This window comes from Tenrec ecaudatus, chromosome 1 (assembly GCF_050624435.1).
Source record: "Tenrec ecaudatus isolate mTenEca1 chromosome 1, mTenEca1.hap1, whole genome shotgun sequence".
Lineage (NCBI taxonomy): Eukaryota > Metazoa > Chordata > Mammalia > Afrosoricida > Tenrecidae > Tenrec > Tenrec ecaudatus.
The window spans coordinates 11,329,941-11,343,363 of NC_134530.1; the positions used below are offsets into that span (position 1 = coordinate 11,329,941).

At 36.9% G+C, this 13,423-nt stretch overlaps 1 protein-coding gene across 1 annotated transcript; it reads left to right on the forward strand.

Moving 5' to 3' along the window:
• The first annotated feature begins 1,073 nt into the window (after positions 1-1,073).
• On the forward strand, positions 1,074-2,054 carry LOC142431341 (olfactory receptor 7D4-like). The gene has a single exon (XM_075536240.1). It carries the CDS (start codon positions 1,116-1,118, stop codon positions 2,052-2,054), a length of 939 nt encoding a protein of 312 aa, XP_075392355.1. The 5' UTR covers positions 1,074-1,115.
• The last annotated feature ends 11,369 nt before the right edge of the window (positions 2,055-13,423 follow it).

Below are 13,423 nucleotides of genomic sequence, written 5' to 3' on the forward strand. Positions count from 1 at the left end.
TAGTGCAAGCCCCCAACCCACAGAAACCTCCTTGTTATTTTTTGATAGTCTTATCGGCATTCTCCCTGAGCATAAAGATATTCCATTAATATTGTCATTGATTAGCCCCTGCTACTAATTTTTTAAAACAGTATTAAAAGAGGGATATTGGACTAACATGGGTTCTTGATGGCTGCTCTAGGTTAATAGGGATAATCATAAATAATAGCCATGAAAGAGATTTATTGTAATGAAAAAGATAATATCTCAGAATGATCAAATGTCCACTACATGCCACAAGCAACACACTTTAAAAAGCACATGCAGCATCTCATTTAATTCACTTACCACTCTCATTCTATAGATAAGTTATCCTTCTCATTATAGAACTAAGGTATCCTCGGTTAAAGAAACCCTAATAAATTTTTCAAATCACACTGTAGTGAGGTAGTAGCGCCAAACTTATATTACAAGCACTATTTACCTTTTTGAAATTCCAGACACTATCTACTTTAAAATCACAGCTTTACACTGTATTTGTGAGCATTATATATAAAAAAGAATGGTCATAAAATGGATAGATAAGCATAGCTTTTATGAATTGAGATAATCCTGTTCACCCAGGAGTTTCTAAACATCTCCAAGAAAGCAATGGCAATAGACCAATAGTTTAAATGAAAAAAAAATTAAGTCACCAAGAGTCACATCAATAGGAAGGTCAAATTTTAAAGCGTGCACGTTCTGTTCAGAATACATTTAATCATGAATAGAGGTACCAGAATGAAGGAGGTTTGCAGACTTTGAGGGAAAGAAAATACTTGGAAATTCACATAATATATATCCAAGTATCTTGGAAGGGTCCTATCCAAGTACAATTTGGTTTATGTGCAGATTCAAATAACCCCCGTGAATTGAAGCTAGATACAGAGGCACTTCTGCTAAATTCATGCGTTTGAATAACAATACACATTTGAAATGTAAATGAAATACCTAGACTGAAGAGGTACATTGTTACTAGAAGGACTCTATAATAAAATACAGGTGGTAAAATTATAAAGATGATGACCAGCAGAAGTGGCAGTTGATATTCAATTAATATTGTTTTTATTTTCCTCACCATCTCACCCACCAGCTACATGGAATCAGAAAACCAAACAAAATTCTCCCAGTTCTTCCTGCTTGGCCTCTCACAAAATCCTGAACTTCAGTCGCTCTTCTTTGGACTCTTTCTGGCTATGTACCTGGTCACTGTACTTGGGAATGTGCTCATCATCCTGGCCATCAGCTCAGATCCCCACCTGCACACCCCCATGTACTTCTTCCTCTCCAACCTGTCCTTGGTTGACATCTGTTTCATCACCACCACTGTCCCAAAGATGCTGGTGAACATCCAGACACGGAGCAAAGGCATCTCTTACATGGGATGCCTCACTCAGGTGTATTTCTTCATGATTTTTGCTGGCCTGGACAATTTTCTCCTGACTGTGATGGCCTATGACAGGTTTGTAGCTATCTGTCACCCCTTGCACTACACAGTTATCATGAATCCCCGGCTTTGTGGCTTCTCAGTTCTCATATCTTGGGTCATCATATTTTGGGTCTCCTTGCTTCATATTCTCCTGATGAACCGGCTGCATTTCTGTATAGGCACTGAAATCCCACATTTCTTTTGTGATCTGGCTCTGATGATCAAACTGGCCTGTTCTGATACCCTCCTCAATAACATCTTTTTGTATATAGCAACTGCCCTGCTAAGTATGTTTCCCTTCACTGGGATTCTCTTTTCTTATTCTAAGATTGTGTCTTCTTTACTGAAAATATCTTCTGCTCGGGGCAAGTATAAGGCATTTTCCACCTGTGGATCTCACGTTTCTGTGGTGTCTTTATACTATGGGACAAGCCTTGGGGTCTACCTCAGTTCTGCTGTGACTCTGTCCTCCCAGGAAAGCGCTATTGCATCAGTGATGTTCACTGTGGTCACACCCATGCTGAACCCTTTCATCTATAGTCTCAGGAACAAGGACGTGCAAAGAGGCCTGGCACGGTTCCTTAGTAGAGCATTTGCTTGTGCATAATGGTCACTGGGTGAAGCGGACCCCGTAGTCTCCTAAGCTAGATGTCATAGATGTAAATATCCGGATGATTGATTCTTTTTCCCAAAGCAGTCCCTATGAGTTAGCTTTTTACTTGTTTTAGATCATTTTCCTACTCTTCCCCTAACCATTCCGTGTAATTCACATTTCCTATATGCTGTCCATACCCATAACCATGCTACAACCATTCCAATATTTCAGTCTTCGAATAGCATTTATCGTGGCTCATACTGACATGGTTTTACAAAGGTTAATCTTTCAAACGTCAATATGTTTCACCTTAATTTGGTGATGTGTGTGTTTTCCTCAAATAACTGAAATAAACCCAGGCCCTAGTCATAACCACGTGCTTTCCACATCTAGCTATGGTTATTACTTAACGGAAGTCATTTTATGTAAGCAAGAAAGTACTTCTTTGAGGTTTCTCTAATTTACACCACTTTCCATGGGTAGAGTCTGATCAGCATAGATTCAAACCTGTCAACCTAACATTGAGCTCATACCCCCAACTTTGCTGTAATACTTTCCATAAGAAGAATGATGTGATAGAGTTAATAGACTTTTTTTCTTTCAAATGTTCCATGGTAACGTACTGCCTAGGATAATTTGAGGTGTTGACTCCTTTATGATCCTTTCTCTCTCTTTATCCTTTAAATTTTCTTGTTTTATTTTACCTTTATGTCTTATCATTGCAGTTTAAATCTTATGTCCTCGGATCCTAAAAGATTTAAGAACAAATACAATGCAATAAGAGTTATTTCCTCACATGATGTAATTTTCCGGGATGCTCTGAAGGTGTCATTCAGAATGGAAGTTACACACTTGCAGAATGCATTCAGAACTTTACTGTTTAAGAATCGTATCTGTATAGTTGAGACTTCACAGTAAAAGATGGAGTAGAAAGCATCATCTGTTTTTCCGAGGAGTGGTCATGGTTTCAAACTGCTGACCTTGTGGTTTGCAGTCCAGCACAGAGCCCAGTATGCCACCAGGCCTCGGGGTGGATGTACGAGAATGTCATTGTGTTTTGCATTTGTCTTGACAGAGTAAATAATTCAGTTAATGCTCCATGTAGCACATTACTTAACCTGTATTTAGAAAGCATTGTTGGGATTGAAAAGACTGTTAGTACTCTAAGCATAGTGTTGTCTTAAAAGCAAACAAACCCAAGTTTAAATGTAATTTATAGAGTAACTAGGAGCATTTGTATTAATTCTGTTTCTCCTCTCCACTTTTCTTCCATGTGATAAATGCAAGAACTCAAGTACCATCTTTCCTTCAAATTGACTCTTTTTACAGGAACCAGTTAACACAGTACTTTTACTTTTTTACATACAGAGTTAAAAAAAATAAAACAAATCGTATTTAGTGTGTTGGGGGGAAAAAGATGGAGTAATGAACCTTGCCAATGTTTCTTCCACATTCCCTAGGCTCCTGTAACTATTTTCCTTGCTGAATTGTCTGACTGCTGATTGAGAAAACCAGCTGCAACCTACTTTGCCCAGGACATAGTGGTAGAAGTAGCTGGAATTATGTATGTACCTTCAGAAGCAGTCCTTCATTGAAAAGTGTGGTATATACCATGATAATTGTAAAGTGTTGATTTTGCACATTTTCTCATATTTTCCAAGAAGATAAAAACTCTGCTTGATGATGATGAAAGCTGACTTAACATAAGATTTATTGGTGATATTTTCCTCCGTGCTTTCTTCTTTTCCATTCATAATCCTTGCTTCTTCAGGTACATTGCTTCCACTCAAATTCTTGGCTCAGTTTCTGTTTCTGAAGGAACCCAGATTAAGGGAGCCCTCTGAGGAAACCCAGTTGATAAAGACTATGAGATGTGCCTAAAAAGTCAGGAAATAATAAGAGATTTTGGAGCCTAACAAAATTTTGAAACAATTTACTGAAAAAAACTCAACAATTTGTTAGTGAGAAAAGACTCGTTTGATGTGTCTTCAATTACATTTGGACCCATTAAAATTAATCCATTGTATGCTTATTATGTACCATGTACTAACCGATATGGAGACCAAAGAGTTATGAAAAAAGCTAAAAAGAAAAGGTAGAAATTCAGAGTGGTTATACATAATCATAAAGATGTGTATTAGGCACCATTGTAAAAAATAGGGTAAATATTTTCAACTCACCTTCAGGAATTGCATGGAAAACTTACTAAGAATTTATTTTTGATAATTAGAAAAGATATCAATAATGGTTTTACAACATGATGAGTAAAATCAGAGGCACAGAATTATACATGTAGAAGTTGTTGAATTGGAGAATGTTACATTGTGTATATTTTTTGCCACAATAACAATAAGTACAAGGAAGATGTTTTACAATTGATTATAGTAATGATTGTACATTTCTTGATATGATTAGACTTTTGGATTGTACAATATGTGGATGAAATGCCAATAAAAGTGTTTAAAACTTTGTTTTGAATATCTTTATGAAGCTGTAATTTACAAAACATGAAATTGATCCGCTGCTGCAATGCAATGGTTTAAGTAAGTTTATTAAATTATACATGCATCACCTTAATCCAGTTTTTGAAAATCATGAACTAAAAAGATAACATGTGGTCAGAGGAATCATAGGTTGTATTAAACACGTGGCATCACCGATGCTACAGATGTCAAAATGTGCCCCAGGTATTGTATAAAACTCCCATAGGTGTTTTATAAAGCAACATTTTATGTTTCCTAGTCATCTCTCATGAATAATCCTTTCCCTAACCATACAGCAAACCATTAAAAAGTGTGCCCTGCCGCGCTGTCCTTTTGCATTGACTGACGTATCAAAACAACCTCCAAAGTGCTGAATTTCTCCTGCACTGATTCTTACATAAAATAAACCTGTCATTGGAACTGCTTCTTAGGAGTGCTTGGCAGAAGGATTGCATACTTGTAAACATTTAATTAGGGTAGGGAGAATATCCATCCTGTTGGTTTTACTTTCACTCTCTCTCAATCTTAGACTTCCATGAAATTTATTGAAACATTTTTTTATAGTAGCAATGTTTATGGAGCATCTACTATGTGCTGGGGACAAAATTTTGAAGAACTAAATAGTCTCTCTACCTAAAGAGCTTACATTCCAGTGGGGACAAATGAGGCAAACGTGTGTGTGTGTATATGTATATAATATATATATATAATATTTGAGTAGTAGAAAGGAAAAAACAGGAGTATCATGATATTTAATTCAGATATTTTCACTACTATGATCAAATAACAGACAATGACTGAAATAGTTTAGATACTATTTTTAATATTAGTTCTCAAGATTCTGGACTAGGGGTTTCAACCTTAACACAACTGAGAATTTGGAATTGCTTACCCTAAACACAGTTAATTTTTGTCACTGTGGGATTCTGAGTGTCAAGGTTATTGAGAGTTCTTGTAACAGTAACACATTCCTTAGGGAGAAGCTCCTAACTTTGAAATTAAACCTTGTTAAAGAGGGGCACGTGTTGTGGCAGTATCTTAATGAATATGTGTGACCCCCGGGGACATTACAGACGAAAGAACTTTTCTAATCTCCAGGGTAAAAGTCTTGTTGATTGCAAGTGCTTGAAGATATTAGATGAAAAACGAAGTAATTAGAAGAAAGAAATACAGCTGTTTCCACAACTAACTTCAGGGAAACAGAGTGGCAGAAAGTTTCCTTGCAATTTCATCCTCTCTTTAACCCCGAGAGAGCAGACTTTTTAAGAGTACCACAACAATAGTTTTGACCACCAATTTAATAAGATATTTTGAAAACGCAAGCCCTGCGGCTCTGAAAACTTTAAATAACCTCCCAGAGTCCCCGTAGAAACTATCTGGGGGCAAATAGGAAAGTTCACATTACCTTCTTGGTGCATCTTCCTGGATCTTTGTCGCAGAAAGAGCCAGGGGGCTCCTGTGGTGTGATCTGAATTCTAGTATAGCCTAGGGAGGGCTGCGCGTGCAGGAAGTAAACTATGGAAAGAACTTTCATTAGAGCCAAGTCTCACGAACCAATGGAACATTTGGTTCTGAAATTTGGTCTCGGGGCCCATAGCATCATCACGACCTGGGAGTTTGTTAAAAATGCAAATCTCTGGCACGCACCCAAGATTTAGTGAGTCGGAGAACAGCTCCATCTTGGAAACAGCTGCCCTAGGGGATTTGTTGAAGTGGATTCATGATAGACTGACCCAGAGTTGCATCTCCTAACATTTGAGGGCTCTTCCCCCCCCCTCCCCCCCGCCCAAGCTTGTCTACAAGTCTGCAAGTCATGGCACATTTGCTTTAGAAATTATGATACTTTTTCTTGGTCATTGTATAGTGCTTGTTTTAACTAGAGAATAATAATAAATAATTATAATTTATTAGACTACTGTTTTGACTATGCCTCAGTTTCCCCTTCTTAATGCTTCCTGTGAAATGCTATAATTCATTTTAAAATCAATATTCTTTTTAATTTTAAAGCTATAACATTGTTTTACTAATTTGACAACTTTACCCCCCTTCCCTTTCCAATACACCCTCAACCATTTGCAATTATGCCTATCAAAATGATTAAATACATTGTGACTTCTACTAAACCTGACATCTTCTGCCTTCACATATGCATGACTACATACCATTCAAGCTCACCACTCTGCACTCAAATAATGACTGGGGAAGAGCTGCCTCTTCAAAGTAAAGTCAAATGTAAATGTTACACAGAGAGTACAGCTTTTGAGACCTTCATTTGCTTATGTGGAAAGACTGTCTTATGCATGTATAAATTCCTGTTCTCAACATTGTTTTAAATTCTATACCATTGACTAAATTAAATATATTAGCAATAGAATTACCTTAACTCGATGTGGATGATTTACAGTATTCTCCAATAAAATGAAAATGATGTCTCTAAAGTGAACCATGGACATATATAAACCATAAATATATGAATGGACTTTGAGTTCTAATTTTATGGTAAGCCCGAAATAAGAACAACTAGTTCTTTTTGTCTGTATGCTTGTTATTTTTATTTTGTTTTAAAAATAGTTTTAATGGGAATCTTACAACTCTTATAGCAATCCTTACATACATCCCATTAGTTCTTATTACATGACCTTACTCAATACTTGCCCTCATGCAAAGATCATTGAAAATATGAATGCTATAGCAAAGTGTAGTTGAGAAATCATATTGTGCCTGTCTATCTGAAAGAATCATGTCTGAGATCTTAAGATTTGTCTTAAAATAAATGACCATCTAATTGAGGTGTCAGCTAAATCCGCACAGAAGAAACACACATGCCTGCATGATCTAAGGATTGTAAATAATAAAATAAATATCCGGAATAGGTAATGGTATTAGAGCTTAAATTGTATTGCATAGAATTCACTGAATGAAGCACACAGGAATCAAATGGAAAGAGACAATGGAGAAGTTCTATATCAATTAGAACAAGGCCAAGTGCCAACTGCAGATCAGAGCATCAATTGCTCATGTACAGTTCAGGTTGACACTGAAGAATAGTTAAACAAGTCCGCCAGTGTTTCATTCTGTTGTGCATAAGGTCACTATGGATTGGAAATGACTTGACACCAAAGAACAACAATAATACTAGTTGAAAGTGTGACTTTGAGCATAACTACTTGAATTTGGAGACAGTCACAAGAATAATATCAATATATTGAACACGAATGATGGATGGAAGATCATTTGAATTGTGGGATGGTATCCAGGCCTCATACATAAAGATCATTAAAATATAGGAAAATTTTAAAATGATGAACATGGATGTTAAAAAGACTGAAATATTTTTTAATGTAGTACCTAAAAAGAATGGGGAAAAAGATGAACTAAATTGCTAAAAGCTTTTTAAAAGTAGCTAACTAAAACAAACTAACTAATAAAATGTGTAATGGTCTATAATTGTAAAGCCAAAAGAGAAGATTAAGAACAAGCAATTCTCAATGTGAAGGAACTAAAGAAAAAATACATACATGAGTGTCACGGGTGTTTCTTCACCACATTTGCTTATGCACCCACTTTGTCTTCAGCTATCTTGTGGGGAAGGTGAGCATCATGGAATACCAGGTTAATAGAACAAAGTGTTCGTGCATTGAGAGAGAACTTGAGTGGAGGCCCAATGTCCCTCTGCTACCTTAACACTAAATTTATAAATATATGTACACAGATCTATTTCCCCATCATTATATAAAATATATTTACATATGTACATGCCAGTATTTAGACCTCTATAAATGCCCCTTGCCTCCTAGTTCTTTCCTCTATTTCCTTTCCTCTTTTTCCACTATCATGTTCAGCCTTCATTTGACTTTCAGTAATTCCTCTCAGTTGCATTGCCATTGATCAAGCCCTACCAGGCCTCCTACACCCTCCTCACCATCGATTTTAAATGTTCCCTTGTCCCTGGGTGTATTAACACCCACTTCTTTTCCCCCACCTCAACCTCTCCCATGCCCTGCCCGCAGCCCCCCAAACCGAACCGTCAGTACCATTGTTTTCTCCTCTGGGTGATTTATCTCACCTATCTTATCTAGATGGATATGCAGAGATAATAATATGCACAAAAACAGACAGAGCAAAACAGAGCAACAAAGGAAAACAAAGCAACAACAACAAAAAGTAAAGCTTATAAATATTTCAAGGTCTTTTTTTTTAACTTTATGAGTGTTTTCTGGTGAAGTCTGGTGAGGTATGCTCCCCTTGTTCTGTTGTATGCCCTTAATGTTTCACTTGGTGTGGTGGGGACAATTGTGGTGGGCACAATTCCCACACTGTATGTCTAGTGTTGTCCCCTGCAGTGCTGTGGTTCCATGAGGGAAGTCGTGTCTAGTGGTGGGGCCGGCCCTATGGTTCACTCTGTGGATTGGCTGCTCTGAGCAGAAATATCATCCTCCGGGTTTGGTGAGCCAGGATGTGTTCCACACTCTCTCCATCCCCCTTTGATTTTTCCTGTGTGCTCTGATCAGAAATGTTCCTCTTCCCAAGGTGTAGCTTCAATGCTAAAGTGAATTCTTCTGGGAGAAGGCAGCCTGTCCATGTAGTTGGGATTTGGGCAAGGCCTTCAGATGTCTCCATTGGTTCCCTGCTTCATGCAGGTATGTTTCATTCATGTATTGGAGCACTGGGTTGAAGTCTGTCTTTTTAAAGCTACATACGTCTTTTTTTTTTGTTTTGGTGTGTGCTTTTAATTTTGATGTTAGTTAGTTTAAGAAAGAAAAAAGATACTGTTTCCCATCTACTGAGAGTGTTATTAATTTATAATTTGGTATTATAAATTAGCTGCTCTCTTCCAGTCCACGGACCAAGTAGCTGGAAGACAAATACTTTACCAACTGACTGGAAGAGATCCATATTTGTACCTGGTCCAAAGAAAGGTGACCCAACAGGATGCTCAAATTATACAATATTATTAATATTACATGGAAGTTAAATGTTGTTGAATATCATCTGACAACAGTTGCAGCAGTACATTGTCAAGGACCTGCCAGAAGTGTAGGCCAGATCCATAAAAGTGAATGGAATGAGGGTTATCATGGTTGATGGTTGAGGGATCTTGGTTGAAAGCAGAGAATACAAGAAAAATGTTTGTGTTTTATTGCCTCTGCTAAGGATTTTGACTATGTGGACCATAGCAAACCATGGATAGTCTTAAAAAGAATGGGAATTCCATAACACTATATTGTACTCATGCAGAACTAGTACATGGATTAAGAGGCAGGTGCACAAACAGACCAAGAGACTACTGCATAATTTAAAATCAAGAAATTTATGCATCAGGATTGTATTACCTCACCACACTTCAGCAGTCAAGAGATCAACAGACGAGTGTTGTGATCAAAAGATTGCTTTAAAGTTTTTACAAGCAAGGATAATACTTTTAAGGACTAAGGTGTGCCTGACCCAAGCCATTTCATTTTCAATTGCCACTAAGGAAGACCAAAGAAGAATCAATGCATTTGAACTGTGGTATAGGAGAAGAATATTGAAAACACCATGGTGTATCCAAAGGACAAACAAATCTATTTTGGAAAAAGTACATCCATGGTGCTCTTTAGAGACAAAGATGGTGTTTTACATATTTTGGACATGTTGTCAGAAAAGATTTGGTCCTAGAAAAGAACATCATTTTGATAGAGTCAGAAAGAGAGGAAGGCTCTCAATGAAATGGATTGATATTGTGGTTGCAACAATGCGCTCAAGTGCAGGAACAATTATGAAGATGGTTCAGGACCTGGCACTGTTTTGTTCTGATGTGCATAGGGTTTCGCTGGGTCAGAACTGACTCCCTGATATTTAACAACAATATGCAGCAGATTTATCCAACACAATGGACCGCTTGATCTCTTGAATACTGCTTCCAGGAGCATTGATTGTGGATCCAATGAAGATTAAATCCTGGGAAAATTTAATCTTTTCTCCATTTACCATGATTTTACCTACAGGTATAATTGTGAGACTACACCCCAGGTAACCATTAAAATCTTTTTTTTTTTTTTTTTGGTATGGAAAATCTTTTTCTTGTTGATGATGTTGTTACTCTACCATGGGTTCAGATGATATTTTCTTTTCTGATTGACCAACTCATTCAACATACTGTCTTTCAAATTCATATTGTGATGTGCTTCACAGATTCTTCATCATCATTATTCTTTAGTGAAGCTTAGGTTTCCACTGTGTGCATGTACCTAAGTTTATTCATTTTTCTACTGATAGGAATTTAGTTTCTTTCTATCTTCTTGCTATTGCGACTAGTGCTCCTATAAATACAGGTGTCCTTATACTTATTTGTGTGTTGTTCTTAATTCTTTTGGGTATAAATTGAGTAAAAGGATTGCAGGGTCATGTGTAATTTCTATTTCTCGTGATTTTAGGAAGCATCATAATTCTTTCCACAGTGTTTGTACAATGGCGATGCAAATTCAGGTCCCATGGTAGAAGCCCCATGCATTTGCAAAGTGTTACAATCCCCCAAGCAGTGTATGAATAGTCAACCTCTCCACACCCAATCCAGGATTTTCTCTTCTATTTGATTTATTTACTTAGCTTGCTATCAACACTGGTATGACGTGTTATCTCATCATTATTTTGATTTGCATCTGTCTAACATAAGCACTTTTTAAATGTTTGTTGGCCACCTGGATATCTTCTTTAGTCCATTTTCTCTGACTCAATTAATTGGATTATTTGTGTTTTTCTTGCTGGCCTCACCCACGTAAGTAGCTTTTCAAACCTAGAGTGCACAGACTGATACAACTGCTGGCTGGGCTTGGACATGTCATACTGGTGTGGACTATTTATAAAGTTGGAATGGTCATTTCTTCTTTGCATTAAAGAAAGGTGTTTCCAGAGCAAAGAAGCTACTGTACTAGGAGAGAGGCTGCTTCAGAAACAAGGCTAGTGAGGGTTGGCTGTTGGAAGCCAAATAGCTATGTCAACAGGCACCAAGATAAAGACTACATATTGAATTAATTGAACAGCAAAAGGAAATTGAAATTGAGTCCAGGAGCATGTTAAAAAGAAGAATTGCTATACTTCTAAAGGGCAGTGAAAATGAGGAATGCCCTCAGTGAGATATATTGACACGGTGGCTGCAACAATTAAACAATTGAATTTAATTTAATTGCTCAAGCAAAAGAACAATTGTAAGGATGGCACAAGACCAAGCAGTGTTTTGTTGTGCAGAAGATCATTGTGGGTCCAAATCAACCTGATGGCACCTAACAACCACAGCACACTTATGAAAGTAACATATAGGGGATTGCATGACATGCAAAAATGTTTAACGGGCTCATTATTTCCATTAGAAATGTCATAGCTAAACTACTCTATTGACCGATTCATGTGGTGACTATTTCAATATCTTCTTTTCAAACCATTTCTATTTACCACTAGTCTGCCAATTTTTCATTCTGTGGTGGCTTAAATGCTGCTGTGATTCTGGAATTATGCCACCCTTATTTCAAAAACTGCAGGGTCACCATGGTGAACAGTTTTCAGCAGATCTCCCAGCTTAAGATTAAATGGAAATAAGAAACAAGTTGACAACTTCTGAAAAAGTAGTCACTGAAAACTTGACAAATCGCAACAGAACATTTTCTTATATAGTGCCAAGTGATAAGCCATTCAGGTTGGAAGGCCCTTAAAGAGATGAACTGACCAAATGAGAAAGATATAGATGATAATTATCGATGTAGAAGTTGTTGGTCTTGCAAAATTCTATCATGTGATCTCTAATTTCTTTACTGTCACTCAGACCATATTATTTAAATACTCGTCCTTCCCCTTTGCTTAAACTTTTGCACTCCAATCACCAATAATTATCAATTCATTTTGTTAACATGTTTGGTCAATGTTTTAGGTGCCATCAAGTCAGTTCAAACCCATAATGACAACAGAAGGAGATACTGCATGGTCTTGTGACATTCTCACCATTGTTCCTATGCCTGACCATTTCCTTGAGGACGTTCCTCTTTTTCACTGCCTTTCCACGTTAACAAACATGATGTCCTCTAGACACTGGTGTTTCCTGACAATATGTTCAAAGTATATAACACAGGTCTTACCATTGTTGCCTCTATGGAGGAATCTGGTATTTTTCCAACACAGATCTGTTTGTCCTTTCAGCAGTCAGGGTATTTTCAATATTCTGCAGCATCACAATTCAAATGTATCAATTCTTCTTCAGTCTTCCTTATTCAATGTCCAACTTTCCCATGCATATGAAAAAATAGAGAATATCATGGCTTGGGTCAGTCCTCAAAGTAACATCCTTGCTCTTCAATACTTTAAAGAGGTCTTATGCAAGTAGATTTACCAAATGAAATATGATAATGGATCCAAACAAGAAAAAAATCCTTGATAATTTCAACCATTTCTTCATTTATCATAATGTGGATCTTCTTTACATTGAGTTGTAATTCATACTGAATGCAATAATCCTTTATCTTGATCAGCAAGTGCTTCATTTCCTCTCACTTTCAGTAAGCAAGTTTGTGTCATCTGTGTATCTTTAGTTGTTCATAAGCTTTCCTCTAATCTTAATGCCACATACTTCATCATTAATTCACCTTCTCTAATGATTTGCTCTGCATGTACATTGAATAACTATGGTGAGACTATACTACCCCGACACATATCTGTCCTAATTTTAAACCGTGTAGTGTTCCCCTTTTCTGTTCATTTAATTGACTCTTGATACATTTACAAGTTCCAATGAAGTGTTCTGGAATTCCCATTCTTATTAAGACCATAATTTTTATGATCTACAAAATTGAATGCCTTAAAATAAGACACATGTAAACATCTTTCTGGTATTGTCTGCTTTGACCAAGATCCATCTGAATAAGCAATTAT